Genomic DNA, 23,328 nt, shown 5'->3' with positions numbered 1-23,328 from the left:
CTCTTTCCACTGTAGACCAAGAGGTCACAAAGCTGGTAGGAAGAAGAAGAGTCTGTGTACTCTAAGTGGCTTGGGGAATCCAAGAACCACCCTGCCAAGCAAAATCTACTTCAGGAGAACTCATATTGAGTCCCTGTATTGTAATTTCTTTGCTGAAAGACACAATAAAACAAGGCCACCACTGAAGCTGGACCGAAGACGTAGCCCTGGAGAATAGGGTGAACTCCTTATTAAAATTGTTTGTGTCTTTGTGTTGCTTACTGTATTTCTCTGCTATCTCTCCATTTTATTGTCTGTGTATTGGCAATCTGATCGATCTGTTGTTTCAATAACACAGAACACACACCAGCACGAGTCTGTAATACCTTTAGTTTAATAAATCTTTAACTGATGGCACTCATAGGGTGAATATCAGATCATGTTGCCACTTTCTCCAGATCATGGAAATTTATTTTGATAGATCATTTTGGCAGGCATATGTATACGCTATTAAGATCCTTGCAGACAAGGTATTGAAATTGATCAGCCCTGATAAAGATAACATTTGGGTGCATGACTACTATCTCCTGATGTTATCGACGTTCCTAAGAAAGTGCTTGAATAGGATGAATCTTGGATTCTTTGTGCTTGGCTCATTCCCTTCATTACAATAAGATAAGATAGCATAATTTTATCAATGTCCGACAAATGACCACAAAAGTAGGTCAATGAGACTAATGAGTACAACCAATATGAATACAATTTGGGAGTGCCCAACTGACTCCTGAAAATGCCAAAAATAATACAATGTAAGAAACCTACATATATGTATAAAGCCGTGACAGAGGTATAGTGGTGATATAAAACACTAAGTGAGTTTGTCCAGGACAAGAAAGGTGGGCAACAACACAAGAACCTGTAAAGAGAAAAGAGTGAGAGAGGGAGATCAGATGATGGGGCCGATGATGTAAAGGTGTCCTAAGTCTGATGGCCGAGGGTGAGAGGGGCAAAGTGGGCACTGGCTCACTGTCAGCGTATCTTATGAGTGGGGCATGCTCTACTCTTTGGGTATTCATAAGCCTTTTCAATGAGGTATGGAATGCTTAGAACTCTACTTAACTCAGACTTGATTCAATGATTCAAGGGTAGAAAAATTTGTAGATCCCCCTACCATGGAAACAAAGCAGCCCTATCTGATGAGTGAGGCATGCTCTACTCTTTGGGTATTCATAAGCCTCTTCAATGAGGTATGGAATGCTTAGAACTCTACTTAACTCAGACTTGATTCAATGATTCAAGGGTAGAAAAAATTGTAGACCCCCCTACCATGGAAACAAAGCAGCCCTAATGCTATCTGATGAGTGGGGCATGCTCTACTCTTTGGGTATTCATAAGCCTCTTCAATGAGGTATGGAATGCTTAGAACTCTACTTAACTCAGACTTGATTCAATGATTCAAGGGTAGAAAAATTTGTAGATCCCCCTACGATGGAAACAAAGCAGCCCTAATGCTCCTCCTGTGCTCTTCGTTTTTATAGTATGTAAACACTCTCTTTCTAAATGCTGATTAAGTTATCCGTATATGAAAAGTCATTTCCATCTAGGAAGTCTTCCTATTAACTGGATGGTACGTAAAAAGAAAAGATTTGCATGTAATCCTGGGATTTTCTTTTTCTTTGGAAAAAAAGTCTCCCTAAATCTCAATGACGATGGAAATGGAGTCTTCTTCAGGACAATGAATATCATAAATGAATGCAACATATAACTTTAATCTAAATATTAAGAATAGAATAGATTCATAACATGCTAACCAAGAACGAAGCAAGGACTCTTAACAAAAGCTTAACAGATCCCACGGCTTTTGCAATTGATGATTTGAAAACAAACATTATGTCATGGCATTCATAAATGAAATTCCTGCAGAAAAAAAGGCTCATACACTTGTTGCTAGGGTATTTGCCAAGAATTTCAGCGAGTATTGTTAAAAATGGGTCTACATGTAAACAAATTTGGCTAAATCCGTACCCAAAAAAAAAAAATCTCTTATTGAATATTTAATCAGTAACTAAAAACCACAAAAATTTCCCCTCATCTGCAGCAGCAGAAAATGTCAAAAAGAGATATGATGGAAACTAGAGCGATACACCGCATCTATTCATCAAAGGGAAGCTCATTTGAATTATCCCGTGCACTAAAAGGAGGAGATTTATTATATAAAAAATAGGTCAAGAATGAACTTGCTCGGACTCTTGGAGCTGTGAATTCTGAAGCTGAGGCTGAGGCTTGGCATGAGCGGCTTCAATTGCAGCCCGGTTTTTCTCAATGGCAGCAGCAACTTCTTTGGGCATGTATTTCTCGTCGTGCTTTGCAAGGACATCGATGGCAGAAAAATAGCAGTTGTTGCTTCTCGCCTTTTCCGACGCAACATGACCGGCCGACAGGGGACGGAAGGATTCAGTGCCGCTGTTTTCCGACGATGAAGAAGTAGAAATGGGGCGGAGAAAGCCCTCGACGACAACGGAGTGGCCTTCTCTGAAGAGATCGGGCACTGGCCCCTTGTGGCGTACCAGAACGTCGGTGACCAGATTCGTGACAACGAACTCCATCTCCGTAGTCGAGGCTGGCTGCACCACGCTCCCTTCTAGAACGAGGCCACCGAGGCGGAATTTGTTCTTGGACGGATCGCTCCTGAATTTGTCGAGGGCGTCGGTGGGGGTGACATAGAAGACCAAGGAATCCTGGAAGCTGCTGAGAACTATGATAATAAACCCCGCTATGCAGCTGAACGAGAGGGCATACGTCCAGAGTCTCCGATTCTGGTTACGCCTCGCCCGCGCTCCGATGTCGATTCCTCGGGCGTTCACGCTCCCCCCAGGGGCCATCCGACGGACCGTGGCCATGTTTCTCCATGCCTGTCCACCCTGCTGCATCCAGCCCCTCGCCTGTACACCTTGCTGCAGCATCCAGCCCCTCGCCTGCCATGCTTGAGGCCTGATTGCCAGAGCTGGCGATGATGTCGAAAAACAAATTTGCCCTGCCCGGGATTGGAAATGGCAATTGGGATGGATTGTCAGCGCTTTCTGGACATGGGAGACTTCTCGTCCCAGCCAATACCCAATTCTTCGCATCATCTTTCTCTTCTCTGAGAGTGTGAGCGATTCATTCGTTTAGTCAATAAATGCATGCAGCATCGCCCCCGACAATTATTTGTGATTGAGCAATGTCATTTATACTTTTCCTAGAACTTTCTTAGTCTGACTAATTTTTTGCTTCCGTGTGTTTGTTGATTTTCGCTTTCAGCCGACAGAGGCTTTTTTGATTGTGTATTTAAAAAGCGTAGGACTGAAATCTTCTGGAAGGCTCGATAAGCGGTTCTTTGATTTTTGATAATAAAAAAAAATTATCATTGTCGTTTCAAAATACAGGTGGCTTATTATTTGCTCATGTATAATGTGATGTGGCGATGGTGGGGTGGATTCAATTTTGACGGAACGGGGGAGTTAAACCTCTTGGACCAACCGAAGCCGAACCTTGAATTGTTTAATTTTTTAATACAATGCCATTAGAAGTATTAAATTAATATTTTACCTAACAAATCATGGGGCAGAAGTATTAAATTAATATTTCGCATAATAAATTATGTTTTTCATTGGGAGATATCATGTGTGTTATGTCAGAAAGCTTACTTTGGAAATTATTTATTTGCATTTACAAGCTTACTTTTGGAAATTATTTATTTGCATTTAAATTTTGGGATTTATATTTTTGAGTAATTTTTTTATTTTTTTATTTATATATTTATAATTTGTGAATTTAATTTTTGAGGATTAGGTGTCTAACATTTTCTCCCTTAATGTGAAGGGGTGTTTATGAGTTTACTCATTATTTGGAATTTTTCAAACTTTTTTTTCCGAGTGTTTTGGTGAAGATGTCTGTAATTTGTTTATTTGCAAAACAATGTCGTAGATAAATTGTATTGGCCTTTACATGATATCGAATCAAATGATACTTTATGTTGATTTGTTTGGTTAGATCATGGAATTGGGGTTCTTGGCCAATTTAATTGCAAAAGTACTACCACATGTTATGTCTTGCTGTGGAATTTCCTAGAATTAGTTGTTTGTGTGACCTCCAAGAGACAACGCTTGATCCAAGACGCATAACATAGGTTGAAGTAGACACTCAATTTTCCTCATCTCCATCAAAGTTTGAAATCATAATATCTAATCTAGATGAATTCATCTACCTATGAATATTTGAGTCTAAAGTCTTGAGTTCCTTTCAAGTACTTTACAACTATTTTTCTAGCAGGTCAATGTCCTTCACAAGGCTTTTGCATAAACTTGGAAAGGATTCCAACAACAAATAAAATATATGGTCTAGTAGTGGTGAGGTAGATAAGACTTCCCATAAGTTGTTTGTGCTAGTTGCATCCTTAACTTCATTTCCTTCTTTAGATGTGAGCTTCAAATTTTGTTCCATTGGAGTGGACAAAGGATTGCATTCAGTCATGCTAAACATGTTTAACAATTCTACAATGTAGCTCCTTTGAGAGAGGAATATGTACCTTAGATGTTGGGTCACTTTGATGCAAGAGCATGTGACTTAGAGGAAAAAAGCCTTCAAACATATTCCAAAAATCCAAAAAAATCTACAGGCAAGGGAGTGGGGTCCTTTAGCCAGCAAGTTTCATGCTTTCCTAGTTTAAGATAAAGATAGAATTAAGAATAAAACCATGCTGTAATAGTAGCTTTATGATAAGTTGTAGTAGCTTTGTAGCTTTAAATCACTCTATGTAAAAGGCATGCTTTTGTATGGATAAGGACCGAGAGGGCTTATCTACTATTTATAAATAAGAAACAATGGGACTCTCAGAGTGAGTAGAGCCCGGAAGCATTATCTTTTGAAAAAATCTCTCTCTGTTCATCGGAATTAATGACTCTCTGTTAATTGGTATTTTATGCATGTATCAGTTATGGTTCTATTGTTTTCCATGTTTATTAATGGTGATTCAATTGTTGTTTTCCAATTAACACTTAAGCGTAGGCCTGTTGGGTAGTTTTCCTTCATATCGGCGATCACAGGCTCCTTGAATCGTTTTATAGAGTTCGCGGCCAAACTCTATTTTACACAGAGAAATCGAAAAAATCACTTAGTCGGAGCATAGTTCCAGAACTGAAATTCTATTAGATTTGGTTCATACCCATATCGGGTCCGAACCAATATCGCATCGCAGAACCTCAAGTGGAGCGGAAGACCATTGAAAACGCCGAACTCTGATAGCGCGACACTACCGGAGCCGAAACATTATAGGGAGGCTTTAATAAGTTATTGGGTCCGTAATTGTTATCGCATCGCAAGGTTGGAGCAGGGAGAGCCAGGCTTTTGGGGACAGTGGAGTCGCTGATTGCGATCTCCAATAACACCACATGTTATCGCATCGGAGAAGGAGCGTTGAAAGGGGCCGATAGTGTATATTGCATATAACACAGGACTTTGAATATTAAAGCGCCGATAGTGTTATTTATGGTTAATGCGAAGTCTTGGAATTAAAGCGTCGATAGTGTAATTCCTTTGGAATTACACCAAGACTATTTGAAGCTGTGATAGTGTTTTAAAAAAAACGCCAATAGTGTATTGCATGAACTCCATACTAAAAAGTCGTCGATAGTGTTTTTGTGTAAATCCTATGGATTTACAGTTCTGATAGGAACAGAGGCCGGTTTGTTAATTGTGAACAATAACCAAGGTAGGGGTGATTGAGGAAAAACCCATGTGGTTGTCAGTTTCACCGTTAGATGACTTATACACAACCAGAAGCAGAAAGAGAGAGTCAGTCAAAATTAAGAGAACTTATAGCCAGATTTGAGAGGCTGTCCATATCGCTTGCACCCAGGGCATCATTAGTGGTATCAGAGCCCCCTTTTGATACTGAATTGAATCTCATAAGCACGAGAAGGAAAGTTAATATGGCTTTCAGAGTTGGAACAGGACGAGGACGTGGATGTGGTGGAAGAGGAAGGCTTGTTGCAAACACTGAAGTAATGGAAGTTGTGCAACAGATGCAAGCTAGATTGGATGCATTAACAATAGGCAGAAACATAAATGACGGAGATGTTAGAGAACCTGAGGTTGAAGCTGTAGAGGAGGAAGATGTAGCAGTTACTCCTAAGATGAGGTTCTTTCAGTCAATATTGAGATCCACAGTTAGGCCAAAGACCAAGGTTCCAATATATGAAGGAAGATTGAATCCAGAAGAATTAATAGATTGGATTAATGGCATGGAGAAATTCTTCGACTATGAAGAAACAGAAGATGAGAAGAAAGTGAAGTTTGTTGTCACCAAGCTAAAAGGCCATGCAGCACTTTGGTGGGATGGTGTGCAGGCAGAAAGGAAGAGACTTGGCAAGCAACCAATCAAGAATTGGAGCAAGATGGTAGCAAAGCTAAGAAGTAAGTTTTTTCCAAGTAATTATCAGCAAACCTTGTTCAGACAGATGCAAAATCTTAGACAGAGGTCTTTGATAGTAAAAGAATACACAGAGGAATTCTACAAGGTAAGCATAAGAGCTGGAGAAGCCCAGGATACAGATGAGAAGGTGGCTAGATATATGAATGGTCTCAGGATGGACATTCAAGATGAGATAAGTCTACTGTCTCCTAAAACAGTAGAGGAAGCTTATCAGATAGCACTGAACGCTGAAGAAAAACTCATGAGGAAGCAATCTGCCAAAGGGAGAGGTACTTTCCGACGAAGGGGAAGTCAAGGTGGAAGAGGGAGATCTACAACACCTAAAGATGGAGCTAGCAGCAGCTCAACCCAGCATGCACCCACAGGAGGTGATGCAAGAGGCAAAGGGAGTTTTTCTAGAGGAATAGGAGGCAGAGAAATAAGATGTTACAGATGTAACAAACTGGGACACAGAGCTTTTGAGTGCCCAGAGAATGCAGAAACAAATCAAAGGAATGCCATTGTTGCTCAAGTTGAGGGAGAAGCACCAACAACAATAGTGACAGAAGAAGAAAATATACCAGAGAGAGGAGAATCTTTGGTAATTAATAAAGTTTTGCTCAAGCTAGCAAAGGAGGTGGTTGAACCATCACAAAGAAAAACTTTATTCAGGACAGTGTGTAAAGTCCAAGGGAAATGTTGCCAAATGATCATTGATAGTGGCAGCACTGATAATTTGGTCTCTACAAAAGTCGTGGAGAAATTGAAGCTGAAAACAATGAAACATCCAACACCTTACAAGGTGTCATGGTTGCAAAAGGGACATCAACTGTTCATAAATGAACAGTGTGAAGTGGAATTTCAGGTGGGCAAGTACAAAGATAAAATTATTTGTGATGTGATGCCAATGGATGTGTGTCACATATTGCTTGGAAGACCTTGGCAATATGATAGAGGAGCCATGCATGATGGAAAAAGAAACACCTACAAGTTTGGAAAGGATGGTGTCAATCATACGTTGTTGCCTCTACAAGAAGAAGATGTACCAGGAAAGAAGACTGATCCAAAAACTCTGTTACTTGGAGGAAAGGAATACTTGAAGCAGATTGAAGAGAATGAGGTAAATTTTGTTGTGATTTACAAGCCCAAGGTAATAATGACTTTTACTAAAATTTCTGATTTACCCATTGAAATTCAAGAAATGTTGGAGAAATATTGTGATATTATTGTTGATGATTTGCCAAATGACTTGCCACCCATTAGAAGAATTAGCCATCATATAGATTTGATACCTGGAGCAAGTCTACCTAACAAAGCAACTTACAGAATGACTCCTACAGAAAATGAAGAAGTTAGAAAGCAGGTGCAAGAATTGCTTGACAAAGGGCTAATCAGGGAGAGCTTGAGTCCTTGCGCAGTACCAATAGTGTTGAGTCCAAAGAAAGATGGAGGCTGGAGAATGTGTACAGATTCAAGGGCCATCAATAAAATCACAATCAGGTACAGATTTCCTTTGCCTAGAATTGAAGATTTAATGGATTGCTTGAGTGGAGCAAAGTATTTTTCAAAACTAGGTCTTAAAAGTGGGTATCATCGGATAAGAATAAGAGAAGGGGATGAGTGGAAAACCACTTTTAAGACAAATGAGGGACTGTATGAGTGGAGAGTAATGCCTTTTGGATTGTCAAATGCACCAAGTAAATTTATGAGACTCATGAATGAAGTTTTTAAAGATTTCATTGGTAAGTTTGTAATAGTATATTTGGACGATATATTAGTTTACAGCAGGTCTAAGGAGGAGCATATGAGGCATTTGAACTATGTCTCACAAAGGCTGCGGCAGGAAAAATTATTGTTGAATTTGAAGAAGTGTTCATTCATGAAAGAAGAACTAGTGTACTTTGGTTTTGTTATTTCTGTTGAAGGGCTGAAGATGGATCTGGAGAAGATCAAGGCAATCATGGAATGGTCTTCACCCAAAAGTGTTTTTGAGGTAAGAAGTTTTCATGGTCTTGCTAGCTTTTATAGAAAATTCATTAAGAATTTTAGTAAGATTAATGCACCAATTATTGAAACCATAAAGAAGGACATACAACCATTTAGATGGACTGCTGAAGTAGAAAAGAATTTGCAGCTGTTAAAGAAAAAAAATCATTGAAAAGCCTATTTTGGTTCTGCCTGATTTTAACAAACTTTTTCAAGTGAAGTGTGATGCCAACGGAGAAGCAATTGGAGGTGTTTTAAGTCAGGAAGACCGACCAATAGCTTATTTTAGTGAAAAGCTAAATGATTCTAAAAAGAAGTATTCTTCTTATGATAAGGAGTTCTACGCAGTTGTGCAGTCATTGAAGAAATGGAGGCATTATCTAATGTCAAAGGAATTCATTCTTTATTCAGATAACCATGCACTACAGTTTATAATGCAATAGCCAAAGCTCAGCCAGAAACATGCTAAATGGGTAGAATATCTTCAAGGTTTCCATTTTGTTTTGAAACATATAAATGGCCAATCAAATAAAGTTGCAGATGCCTTAAGTAGGAGAAATGTATTGCTTCAAGAGAGTCAAATCCAAGTGTTGGGTTTTGATTTTCTTAAGGAATTATATGAGACCGATTCAGATTTTAAAGAGGCATTTGAGGCTTGTAAAAATCCTGTTTTGATGGATAGGAGTAAATGGTTGGATTACTTCTTACAAGATGGGTTGTTGTTTAAGAAAAATCAGTTGTGCATACCAAACTGTTCAATGAGGGAGAATTTAATCAAAGAAAAACATAGTGGAGGACTTGCAGGACATTTTGGCATAGAGAAGACTTATGAGCAGCTAAACAGATTTTATTTCTGGCCGAAAATGAAATCTGAAGTGGAGAAGTATGTGAGAACTTGCAAAATCTGTCAATATGCAAAGGGAAGGAGCCAAAACACAGGTTTGTATATTCCATTACCAATTCTGGATAAGCCTTGGGATATGGTAAGTATGGATTTTGTGTTGGGCTTACCAAAGACTCAAAGAGGTAATGATTCAATTTTTGTTGTAGTGGACAGATTTTCAAAAATGGCACACTTTATTCCATGTTATAAAACTAGTGATGCTTCTCACATTGCTAATTTGTTTTTTAAGGAGGTTGTAAGATTGCATGGGTTGCCCAAAAGTATTGTCTCAGAAAGGGATTCCAAATTTATTGGACATTTTTGGAGGACACTATGGAAGAAGCTGGGAACTAAATTAAGTTTCAGTTATGCCTATCATCCACAAACTGATGGAAAAACTGAAGTGGTGAACAAGAGTTTAGGAAATCTTTTAAGGAGCCTTACTGTAGAACATCCAAAGCAATGGGATCAAGTATTGGCACAACCTGAATATGCATATAATGACTCACCTAACACAAGTATAGGACAGAGTCCATTCCATATTGTTTATGGAATGCATCCAAGAGGAGTAGCTGAGTTAAGAAACTTGGGAAAAGAAGAGATGAGAAGTGCAGAGGGTGAAGACTTTGCTTCAGAAATGTAGGCAATACATGAACAAGTGAAGCAGCAGCTGCAAGATAGCAACATCAAGTATAAAACCAGAGCAGACATGAAAAGAAGAGAGGTGAACTTTGAAGTTGGAGATATGGTTTTAGCACATCTTGGAAAGGAGAGGTTTCCAAAAAGGGAGTGTAACAAACTGAAGTTCAAAAAAATTGGATCGTGCAGAGTATTACGGAAATTTTCTGCAAATGCCTATGAGATTGAGTTACCCCCTGATGTTAGAATATCACTAATTTTTAATGTTGCAGACCTGTACAAGTATGAAGGTGAAAATGTAGATGATACAACACAAGATCAAGAGATCCAAAGAATTTGCAGCCAGAAAGAATTCTGGACAAGAAGGTGTTTAAGAAGACAAGGGGACGAGAGTACTTCCAGTATTTGGTGAAATGGAAGGATCTGCCAACCGCCGAGGCTACTTGGGTTTCAGAAGACATGCTACAGAAACTGGGCAGTTCTGTAGATGAACTCGTGGACAGGAGCCCATGAAGAATTTTTTCCTCAGGAGTCTGATGCAGGAGCATGTGACTTGGAGGAAAAAAGCCTTCAACCATATTCCAAAAATCCAAAAAAATCTACAGGCAAGGGATTGGGGTCCTTTAGCCAGCAAGTTTCATGCTTTCCTAGTTTAGGATAAAGATAGAATTAAGAATAAAATCGTGTTGTAATAGTTGCTTTATGATAAGCTGTAGTAGCTTTATAGCTTTAAATCACTCTATGTAAAAGGCATGTTTTTGTATGGATAAGGACCAAGAGGACTTATCTACTATTTATAAATAAGAAACAACGGGACTCTCAGAGTGAGTGGAGCCCGGAAGCATTATCTTTTGAAAAAATCTCTCTCTGTTCATCGGAATTAATGACTCTCTGTTAATTGGTATTTTATGCATGTATCAGTTTTGCTTATGTTTTTCCCGCGTTTATTAATGGTGATTCAACTGTTGTTTTCCAATTAACACTTAAGCATAGGCCTATTGGGTAATTTTCCTTCAGATCGGCGATCGTAGGCTCCTTGAATCATTTTCTAGAGTTCGCGGCCAAATTCTGTTTTACACAGAGAAATCGAAAAAATCACTTAGCCGAAGCATAGTTCCGGAACTAAAATTCTATTAGATTTGATTCATACCCATATCGGGTCCAAACCAATATCGCGTCGCAAAACCTCAAGGGGAGTGGAAGACCATTGAAAATGTTGAACTTTGATAGCACAACACTACCGGAGGTGAAACATTATAGGGAGGCTTTAATAAGTTATCGGATCCGCCATTGTTATCGCATCGCAAGGTCGGAGCAGGGAGAGCCAGGCTTTTGGGGACAATGGAGTCACCGATTGTGATCTCCGATAACACCACATGTTATCGCATTGGAGAAGGAGCGTTGAAAGGGGCTGATAGTGTATATTGCGTATAACATAGGACTTTGAATATCAAAGCGCTGATAGTGTTATTTATGGTTAATGTGAAGTCTTGGAATTAAAGCGCCAATAGTGTAATTCCTTTGGAATTACACCAAGACTATTTGAAGCCATGACAATGTTTTAAAAAAACACCGATAGTGTATTGCATGAACTCCATACTAAAAAACCGCCGATAATGTTTTTGTGTAAATCCTATGGATTTACAGTTCCGAAAGGAACAAAGGCCAGTTTGTTAATTGTGAACAATAACCAAGGTAGGGGTGATTGAGGAAAAACCCATGTGGTTGTCAGTTTCACTGTTAGATGACTGATATGCAACCAGAAGCAGAAAGAGAGAGTCAGTTAGAATTAGAATAAATTATAGCCAGATTTGAGAGGTTGTCCATATCGCCTGCACCTAGGCCACCACACTTCAATACCCAAATAGTAGTGAAGGTGTCCCAAATTTGTCATCTCAAATCCTTTCTTCAACTCTATGTTTATGAATGCAATATGGTTTTCATTGTTCCTTGTTAGCAATAGATCATCTACATATACCACAAGATAGACAATCGTTTGCAAACTTTAGACTTGACGAATAGAGTTGTTGTTAGGATATTCTCACACATAGGAAATAGTTAAGTATAACTTGGTTTAGTGTATAGTTAGGTAAAGTGTGTTTCTTTAGCATATATTTTTTGTAACTTCAAATCCGACAGTCACGATATGTTCTAGACATGAAGTGATCCGACGGTTCATTCTCTCCTTAGTATCACCGACACTTGATCCGTGGCTTAACACCCGATTGGTCAATGATCTCTATTTAAAGAGCATGGAGGGTCATTTGTAGGGTGACCGTTCATGAGAGAAGCTTATGTAAATTTTCTTTCTTTTACTTTAATAAATTGCCTTAAGTGGTTGCGTTGGCTCAGGTCGTGGATTGTTTCCCTTTTTGAGGGTTTTAACCACGCCAAGAATACTGGTGTATTGATCTGTGATCTATTTGTGAGCGGTGTCTTTTGGTGTTCTATTTGAGGAACTTACCATGTAAATTCCTACATGGTATCAGAGCTATTTGAGGGCCGCATCCGTTGGTGATCCAAATCCAAAGCCGATACAACTGCATCTGACTGTCGTTTTTTAGATCTATTATTTCTGACCGCTTTCGGGCTGAAAGGTCTACTCTATTGTGTTAGCACGGGGCTTCACTTGGGGACCAATAACATACCACATGGGTTCATATTGGGGGATATTTATTGAGGAAAAAATGACATAATATATCAGGGGATATATAGGGGGGAGAGGGTTTTTATATTAGTAAGTATAAAAAATGGAGTCCAAAGTTAATGAAAAAATATAAAGGGGTATAAAAAATGTTAACAAAAAAATGGATACATACAATATCTAGTGAAAGTAGGGGTTTTTAAATTGGGAAGGTGTATTGGGTTTATATTGGTAGGGGGTTAAATAATGTGATTTTTAGAGGTATTTTTCAATATGTAGTCAAATTAAGGGTATTGTTTAATATGCCATGAACGCACGTGATATGTCAGAGGTTCATTGAGTGAAGCCCCTGTGTGTATTAGTAGCATCTGTTTCAGTGAGGAACCCCTTTCGTTTCACGTGAAAAAGTTTCCGGTAGCCCTAGCTACTTCATTTTTAAGATCTGGAGGTATAAAAATTTTATTTGCGGTTTTAGTTATTTATCTCTCTGTTTATTTTGGTTTATTTAGGTTTATTTATCTCTTTGTTTTTTATTACTGGATCCGTACCTTTTGTTTTTGTGTATGCTCTTTGTCCTGCGAATCTGTGCGATATAGGCAAATCAGAAACATAAAGGAAGGATTTTTCTTATGCGTATGCACTTGACCATTGTGCCTTACTGTGATTTTGGAAAATCAGAAACATTGAGGAAAATATTTAGTTTCCGACAAAATCTAACTTCAAGCCATAGGGTTAGGTTTTTTTTTGCATGTCCGTTTTGGGTTGTGTGGTTTTGTGTTTTGTAAGCAAAAATGGCTTTCTCAAGTAAGCACACACTCCAAAGCTTCAGTGACTAAAAAAGCAAAACCTTCCTCTTTTCCAAAAATTAATGACCTTTTAAACTAGCTCACTTGGTCCAAAGTTACTTTATGAGAATAGAGGTGTTGGGTTCAAGTCTTTTTTTTGTTGAGTTATTTTTTCAAAAAACACATGTAACTTATGTGTTAAAATTAGGTTATGTAAAAGTGTTCTCACCCATTATAAAAAGTTAGTCACTTATAATTCTAAAGTCTCTTTATCTTTTATTAAAGTTACAATTTAGTGGGTAGCTCATAAAGTACCATTGTAAAAGTGACTTTAACTTATTTATAAAAGTGTGTCACATATTTTTCTTTTAAAGTGGATTAATTAGATTAAGTTTGGAAAGAGGGGAATTTTTTTTTTTAAATATAACATTATCATTCACTTCCGCACATTCATGTGCTTCGTCGAAATCTTCAACAACTTTTCTTCAAAAAGTCATAACTTTTTCATCGGAAGCCGTTTTCAGAGCTGTTTTTTTTAATCCACCTAATTATTTGAGATCTTTCTATTAGAACACTTAGTTTCAACATCTACAACTTCAGTTATGTTAAAATGGAAATTTCATGCCAAGTTATTCTTGACAGAACCAACTACTTCCAATGGTGGTCCTACATTGTGGATTTACTTAGAAGTAAGGTCTTTATAGAATAGCCTCAGGCCAAGAATCTAACCTGAAGATGAAATTAAAGCAATCAAATGGGAAAATAAGCAAGATCAAGCACGTGGGTTGATAGGGATGTCTATTTCTCCAGACCTTGGATTCCATATTGCAGAACTTGATACCCCTCATGAGGCAATTAAACAGCTCAATAAAGTTTTTGGAATTAAAAATGAAATTAGAGCCCATCAACTCGAAAATGAGTTGCTTATGTTGAACCCCAATAGTTTTTCTTCCATTTAAGATTTTTTGTCCAAGTTCAAGATCCTTAGACTTCTCTTGGAAGGTGTTAAGGTTAAGAAAGAAGATGGTAGCCTTATCTATTTCATTCTTACTAAGTTATGATCAGTCTACTAAGTGTTTGTTTCCACCTTCCATTATACTAGAGAAGCCTTTATTTCTCAAGGACAAGCCTACAAGTCCCCTTATTTTGATGTCTTTTGTGATTCTTTAATAAGAGAACAGAAAAACTCTTACATCTTGGTCTTCTTAATACTGGAAACTCTTCTAAGAAAGCCTTAGTAGCCCCGCAGTAACCAAATTCAAAGAATCCTAAGAAGCATTATCCTAAAGAGAATGGTCCTAAACCAAACAAGGGTCATAAGCAATTTCAGTCTCAAAATGAAAAATCAATTCAACAAAATGATAAGGCAAATAAAAGCAAAGGGAAGAACACTGATAGACATTGCAACTTTTGTAATCGAGATGGCCACTTAGAATCCAAATGCTTTAAGAAGATGGAAGCCTTCGAAGCAGTAATGAAGAAGCATACCATCCATTTGGAGTACTCTTCAATTTCAACTTCATCTTCATGAATAACACTTTCTGCATGTGGTTGTCAAGCATCTCAGTCAAGTTATGCACTAAATGTATCTTCTTCTTCTCATTCTCATGAGTGACTCATTGATTCTGGAACTTCTTATCACATGGCTAAAAACAAATCCATGTTTTCTTCTTTAAATGATTGTAACATCAAAAATATATATGTTGGTGATGATAGATCTCTTAGTGTTGTAAGGACTGGAACTATTCATCTAGACAATGGTCAATTTAATGATGTATTATGTGTTCCTACCTTATCATGCAACCTTCTATCTATATATCGGATAATTCATTCAAGTGAAGGTAAAATCGTTGAATTTTCACCTCATGGTGCTGTAATAAAGGACCTAAGAGATCCTAGATAGATTTGAGCTACTGCAATTGCTTATGATTCTACAAGGTTGTATAAGTTTAACAACTTTGGGTCATCAACTCTTCCCTCGGTATTTGTTTCTCATAATGATGAAGTGAGCAAACTTTGGCATGAGTGATTTGGCAACTTAAATTATCTCTCCCTTGAAAATATAGTAAAGAAAATATGGTGACAGGTCTTCCTATGGTATCTTGCAGAGATGGTGTTTGTTTTGGATGTGTACTCAAAAAACATCATTGATATAGTTTTGAAAAACATGCCTCTTGGCACGCCTCAACCCCTTTACAGCTTGTGCATAATGATTTTTGTGGTCCACTTCCAGTTGTTTCATTCTCCAGCTACAAGTATTTCTTAACTTTCATTGATGGTTTCTCCAGATGCACTTGGGTATACTTCTTAAAACTCAATAGTGAAGTCTTTAACATGTTCTTGGCCTTTAAAGCCTTTGTTGAGAAACAATCTGGACATCAAATTCTTAAGCTAAGATCTGATAATGACAGAGAATATGTTAACAACAAATTGATCAAATTTTGCACTGAGCATGGAATTCAATTGCAACATACGGTTCCATATACTCCACAGCAAAATGGTGTAGCTGAAAGGAAGAATCACACCTTAAAGGAAATGGTTAATTATATGTTTCAATCTAAAGGGCTTAGTCTTAATTTTTGGGCAGAAGCAATTAACTATGCAAATTACATAGTAAATCGCACTCCTACTAAGGTTTTAAAGAATATCACTCCAGAAGAAGCATGGAGTCAATTAAACCATATGTAAGTCACTTTCGTGTTTTTGGAAGTGAAGCATGGACCCATATTCCTGATGAGAAACATAAAGCCTTAGAACCTAAGAGTGAAAAAATGTATTTTTGTTGGATATTCTGAAGATGTAAAAGGATATAGACTTCTTCCACCTAAATCCAAAAATGTTATCATTAGAAGAGATTTAAAGTTTGCTGAAAATATATCAGCCTACGAGCCTAGTTCGGTGAATGTGCCACCTCTCTCTATCCCTTCTACTTCTGAAAAATATTTCTTCTTCAGATGATGGCAGCGAGGATGACAATCCTCCCCCATCTTCTCGGGATCTTCCTTCAGCTTCTCAGCTTCCAAAATGGGTTTGTGCTACTTGGGATGTAGCAGGTGTTCTTATAGGTGATCCTACATATCAACAAGGTACACGTTCTCAGTTCGATAGAGCCTCTTCTTTACTAGCTCAAGCTTTAGTGAATTATGATCCTGACACCTTTGCAGAAGCTTCAGGCCATCTAGATTGGGATGCAACTATGAATGAAGAATATCATTCATTATTGGCAAATGATAAATGGGATCTTGTTCCTCTTCCAAAGGGACGAAAAATTGTTAGATGCAAATGGGTTTACAGAACCAAGTTTGGACCAGATGGAAAAGTTGATAAACATAAAGCTCGTCTTGTTGCTAAGGGTTTTTTACAAGTTGAAGGCATTGATTATACTAAAACATTCTCCCCTATTGCCAAAATGAACTCCATCCGCCTTGTTATTTCCCTTGCTGTCTCTTTCAAATGGGAAGACCATCAGATGGATGTTAAATCTGCCTTCTTGCATGGGGATTTGCACGAAGAAATCTATATGGAACATCCTCCTAGCTTTATACAAATAGACTTCAACCTTGTATGTCGGCTTAATAAAGCCCTTTATGGTCTTATTGACGGGCCAAAATGTACCTCTAACAACTATGGGGTCTCTTCGGTGTGAAGTCCCAATTAGACCTCACACCGTTTGGGGTAGGAGCCCCATCCGGTATGTGGGCCCGGCTACCACCATGAATGTTTTCTGCTCTTGGTTATCAAATGAGAAGGTGCCCTAGTGAGGAAAGAATGAAATGCTTGGGTAGTGAAACAAAATCAACCCAAGATTGACAAATTGCAGAAAGAGGTGCAAACAAGTCACAACAACGATAAGAAGAGATAAACGATGAGAGGATTAGTGAGCTAAAACCCCATCAGACATAATAAACAGGAACATGCCAGAGGTCAATTGCGAAGTAGTTCACAATAGGTCATCGACATGGCAAGGAACAAGTAAACACAGATTCGAAAGCAAAACATACATGCAACCACTATGTATTAGTACATAACATCTTGTGTATATGAAAGCACACATACAAATATGGTGAGGTACCAGACAGCTAATACAACCACCATGAGTAAGCATGGGAATCAGTGCCAAATATAAAAGAAAACATCTTATTAATATGCTGCAACTTCAAATACATATCATGCAATTGGTCAATACCCAATAGTGGAACATGGGCTGTTCATACCATTACCCGATGCAAATCCACCCTTCTAATTACCAAGAGTTGAGTCGCCCTAGATCTCAAGCGTAAATGAGCTATCTATATTGGCCTCAACTCAAGTGCTAAAGTCCACCATAAATGAGGCCTAAGGGAACATTTATAGAGATGAGGTGACTATTCACCTACCATGACCTTTGGCCTTCCATCATGACCTTTCGGCTACCCTCATGACTTTTGAGATTACCCACTTCTTTCTCAGGCCAAAATGATTGTTACAATGCCCAGATCAGACTTAACATAGTGGCTGATATAATGGTGGGCAATATTTATGTCACGATGAAAGAGATAGAGAGAAAGGGGTGGAGGGTTATTTGAAACCCTAGTGTGCTTGTTGCCCATATGTCGCAACGATGTGAATGATTGGTCCTGGAGCTAGCCTGTTTTCTTACCACTATGCTTCGCTCACATTCATCGATCTTTTGGTGATGCACCTTCAAGTTTATTGAAAGGTTATTGGAAACTAGAAGGGGGCATCTGGCTTGCTGAAAGGAAACCCTAGTGTTGGGTCTCATTGTTGACATTGTTAAGAAACCATGAAGACATGAATCGTTGAAGTGCCTGTTGTTGTGCCTTGCCCACACCTGACCACCTCTTGTTGTTGTGTTCTTCGTTGAAGCCCTATTTGTGTGGGTTCTGTAGAAATCCTAGATTCCTTTTCTAGGTCAACATTCGTGATTTTCCCTGTGATCTTCCATTGAGATTGGCACAATGTCTAAGATTTCTTGACTTCTTCGCATAGACTAGCATTCTCATCCCTCTCCATGCTGTAAGAAAATAACATTGGTCAAGCGCATTTATAACAAAGAACGATACTAGAAATACAATTAATTGATTGAAAGGATGGCATTAATAAAAAATTAATTTAGACCCCTGTGTGGTCAATCTTTGGACCACAGTCTTATCAATGCATGTGGCCTTGTGGGGTGGCTTTTATAGGGTCTCCTCGCGCCTCTTCAATCAATGTTTTGTCCATGGACCTACGATGGAATGAGGGTTGAATGTAGCTCCACTGCTTTGCGAAGCCAAGGGGCATATTACGTCTAAGTTTCCCAATTAGGTATAAGAATAATCCACTTATTTAATCACTTTCCATTCCAACAACTTGAGACAGGAGACAAAGGTCTGCCTTGGTGTCTCCATAAAAACCGAACATGCACAATTTGTGTCGAACGACTTCAATACCTTCATCTTGAGGCCTCAAATAGTTGGGCCTTCTGAAGAAACCGGAGGATAAATGAAGGATAATTTTTCCACTTATATTTTGGCATTGGAATCATTACTCCTGCGATTTCTGACTCGCAACCCCCATTACTCTCAAGGTGGCTACGCAACTACGCAGTATTGCTAAATCCTCACAAAGGCGCCGAACATCGTTCATATTTATGGGATCAATTATTAACTTTAAGAGCATGCCATCATTTTAGGTCGCTCGTTTGGTAAATAACTCTGTGGAACAGAAACCCCTGCCATGCCAACTGTTAATCAAATCTTTAAGTGAGGATATTCTCATGATTGTAGCAGAGAGTCGTGTATAACTCTCTCCTCTGCCGAGGAACTATTGGAGAGATACAGCGTGCCGTTATTATTTCTAATGTGATTACACATATTATTTTAGTCAAACCTCACTGAGTTCGCACAGTCCCAATGGGAACTCCATATTAATCTTGGCGTTAAGTAAAACAACTTCTCAGCCTGCAAAGTCGCAAGGTAGGTATGCGAGCTAGGGACTGGTAGCAAAGGATGTGACTAGCAGGAAGGTTGCATACTCGTAGTCATCCTATAGGTCGCATATCTTGGTCAAGGGACTGGCAACAAAGGATGCGACTAGCAGGAAGGTCGCATAATTGCAGTCATCCTATAGGTTGCATATCTCGGTCATTTGTCGAGGCTCTACAACGTGACTCTACGACCTGGAGAGGGATGGCACAGAAATGAAGTGACTTTGGTGAAGGTCGCATAATCACAATGCTCTGTGGGTTGCATTCCTGAGTTGGAGTCTAAACTGCGATCATGCGACCTAGGAAGGAACTGCGACTTGATGGTAGATACATTTGAGAGTTGCGTCATAGTTGTTGGAAAAAGTTCCTTCATTCTGGGACTCCGTTGACTGCAGAACACTTTGCGCATTTAGAAGGTCGAGACTATAGACTGGCCTTGTGGAAAGGATCGATTAATTTAGTGTTCCACGAATTTTAGTAATTGCAACCATGCAGGTCGCATCTCATGTCACGATGTTGGTTGCATTTTCTAGTTGTTCCCTTGAGGCTCCAAGATGCGACCTTGTAACTCATAAGGATGTCTCGTGGTCACACTCTAGGCAGGTCGCACTATGGAGCTACATCCCTCCGTTTATGTCCTGCAACTTCCCGATTCATATGTCCCATGCCTATTATCAATTCATTGGCATGGCCAACTTGATGAACGCAAAGTCGACTACTGCATGTCTCTTGAAATAAACCAGTGTCACAAAACCCTTTGGCTCAACAACTTTAAACCTTTGTTTACAAATAGAACGTGTAATCTCCAAATGCTCCTCTGCCAGCGTGAATGGGGAGATTTCATTGTTGTATCAAATGCATGGACCATCGCTTAATATTTCAGGAGAATGCTCTACATCGTCGATCATTAGTGCGATTATGCGTATAGGGCTCATCTTTTGGTGTAGCCGCTCTAGCTGAGAGAAATGGGCAGCACATCCCATATTGAAACGCACAACTTACAAAACATGTCGATAACTAGAGGCATCACTGATATTTGGCATCGTGCTTTCCTCATATGGGGAACACATCTTCTTTCCCTTTGCGGATTTCCGACCACTTATTGGATAAACCTTTTGCCTTTGAAATGTGAGCCTTTATATTGTCTTAATGCAGCGCATTCAAACTCAATGCTTGGTGCGTGAGGACAGTGTCGATATGATCCCTTAACCGCTTGGACTACGGCCTCATCACTACCTTTTGTGTGCATTGTTGGCACCTGGGAACTATGTGGAGAACTTTTGTGCATATGGGTGTATGGGCTTCTTCTACGGTGCCTTGTTGCTTGTTTTGACAACATCTCCCCTTTCGAAGACCCCTTAATGTATTTAATGTGATTTATGGCAGCGCATTTTGTTCCTTTTATTATGGCCTGGAACATGTCTTCGTGGATGACTGAAGGCAACACTAGGTCAAGCAAATGAGTAGGTCGCAACCAGGACAATTTGGCTAGCGAAGCAGTTGTTGGGATAAAGAATCAAAACTGAAATTTGCATTGAGATTTCTATCATGATAATGCGATTGTCAAGGAGCTTCTTTGTAGCTGAAAGAACTACGATGAAATTTGTCTTTCACTTATGTTGGTCACATATTATAATAATTCCTGACCAACACAGGAAATTGTAATGACACTAGCTTATGTAACCTTCAACTGCCACATTGCAACCACAAACTTTCAATGCTTAATTTGTTGTCACGTAGGTGTGAAGTTCGAATTCGCTGGCACTTTAGGTGTAATGATAATGGCATGCATTCCATGGACACTGTCATCGCATTGGCTTTCCATAATTGTATGCCATATATGCCAACCTGATGGGCTTCATTCTTTGCCTCCTTGGAAACCTTCTTTTCCAAAGCATGTGCATTGTTGTATATGTGTAGGGTTATATATGATATCATTGCTCCAAAAACCCTGCACATTAATAAATAACAAAATTAAGCCACTTACACTAAATAAGGCAATGATTTTGTCAGTCAAATATTTAAACCTTAGATGTCCAATAATGCAAATGTGTATTCTTAATAGAATATGTAAGCACTGTGAGTGTCCCTAAGACCTTTGGAATCATCATATTCAAAACATTTGGTGGGTTCATGATTTTGCAGACCTGAATGACTTGGAACCAACGCTTACATGTGCTTAGTGAAAAGCATCTTCGAGGATGAGGCATTACAAGATCATTTAGGGTTTAACAAGTGTGTGAGAAAATCACACCTACCTAAGCCTTAACGTAATTTAGGGGAAACCATGCTCGTCAATCTCATGATATCTCTCCCTATGCAATGTCAGTAGGGAAAGATGGGGCTTGGGGGGCACGTGAGGACTCTAATGCCTTATTAGATAAATTGCCCACAAAAAACAAATTCATCAATGTGGTATGCATTACGTAAGTGGGGACGTCAAAAGGGTTTGATAGGAAGGGTTGCGGGGAGAGTAACCGGTTGAAGGCCTTATCAAAGAAGTACTCCAAGCCCCAAGGAGCTCCTAAAGCTCGGTGTTCAACTCATACAGGACCCTCATAGGAGGGTCATTCCATGACTCCAAGTCTCTCCCAAAATGTTATGAATTTGATTTTCCCCAAAGGCTTCGTGAGAATGTCTACGACCTACTCATCCATCTTGATGTGTTGGAGCCTTATTGCTCCCTGTTGTACCATATCTCGGATAAAGTGGTACCTAATATCAATGTGCTTGGAGCGGTCATGGAACATGAGATTCTCTGATAGGCGAATCCCACTCTGGTTGTTGCAGAAGATTAACGTGGTATCCAACACGTGCTCAAATAGCTCACTGAAGAGCTTCCTCAACCAAATTGTTTCACAATAGGCCATACTCATAGCAATTTATTCAGCCTCGGCAGTGCTTAGTGCAACCGATTTATGCTTCCTGCTCATCCAAGATATTGAAGCAGACCCCAAAGAGAAGAAACACCCAGACATGCTCTTACGATCCACCACACCACCAGCGCAATCAGCATCTGAATATCCATGTAGCCTCAAGTTCCCGACATTGTATCTCAATCCATAGTGGATTGTGCCCTGGAGATATCTCAAGAGATTCTTAGCAACAATCTAATGAATGTGATGAGGCTCGACCATAAATTGACTCAATGTGTTCACGTCGAAGCATATGTCAGGACAGGAGTTGAACAAGAACATCAGGGCCCCCACAAGTTGACGATACTCGGAAAGGTTCGCTAATCCTGGCCTAGCAGCACTTCCACATAGCTTCTTAAAATTGAGTTCCATTGGAGTAGTCACAGACTTGAAATCCACCATCCCACATCTCTCAAGTAGCTTCACAATGTATTTTCCATGAGAAAGGAAAATCTTACCTGGCTTTTTCCAAACCTTCAGCCCTAGGAATAAATGCTTCAATCCTAGGTCCTTCATCTCAAACTCGGAAACCAACTCCCTCTTGCATTGATGAACGAAGGGGTCATCACCTGTCAAAAAGAGATCATCCACATAAAGGACCAATATGAGAAGTATGTCCTTTTCAACCTTGAAGTATAGGTTCGGGTCAAGATCGCTCCTTGTGAATCCCAGCTTCATGAGATAGCTATCGATCATCTCATACTAATCCCTAGGGGCTTGCTTCAAGCCATAGAGGGCTTTCTTCAACCTACATACATGTGTCTCACGATATTGAACCTCGAATCCCTCATGTAGTTCCACATAGACTTCCTCCTTAAGCAAACCATGCAAGAAGGCAGTTTTGACATCCATCTGGTGTAGGCTCCAACCTTGCAAAGTAGCAAGGGCTATGATCAAACAAATGGTGGTATATAGGGAACTGATGCAAATATCTCATCATAGTTTACTCCTTCCTTTTGAGAGAAGCCTCGAGCAACAAATCTGGCCTTGAACTTTTCAGCACTCCCATTAGCTCCATGTTTGATCATGTAGAGCGACTTTGAAGTGACCATTAACTTGTCCTTGGGTCTAGGAACCA

The 23,328-nt window shown here is 39.2% G+C and overlaps 1 protein-coding gene across 2 annotated transcripts in view; it reads right to left on the bottom strand.

The window, feature by feature from the left end:
• The window catches only part of LOC149185831 (cytochrome c-type biogenesis protein CcmE homolog, mitochondrial-like), a 35,961-nt gene extending 32,685 nt beyond the window's left edge, over window positions 1-3,276 (bottom strand). The window contains exon 1 of one of the 2 annotated variants that reach the window (XM_089410809.1): window positions 2,217-3,276. In XM_089410809.1, coding sequence (XP_089266935.1) covers window positions 2,217-3,110 — 894 coding nt within the window. In that variant the 5' untranslated portion in view covers window positions 3,111-3,276. The remainder of the gene's footprint in view (window positions 1-2,216) is intronic. The other variant, XM_089410810.1, reaches the window with a different exon arrangement.
• Window positions 3,277-23,328: the final 20,052 nt, after the last annotated feature.

Source organism: Pinus tabuliformis, chromosome 3_1, assembly GCF_031772625.1.
Source record: "Pinus tabuliformis cultivar Carrire ecotype Pingquan chromosome 3_1, CPIR1, whole genome shotgun sequence".
NCBI classification, from domain to species: Eukaryota; Viridiplantae; Streptophyta; class Pinopsida; order Pinales; family Pinaceae; genus Pinus; species Pinus tabuliformis.
The sequence above is the reverse complement of the archived record's forward strand: the minus strand, read 5'-3'. Positions and strand labels throughout refer to the sequence as shown.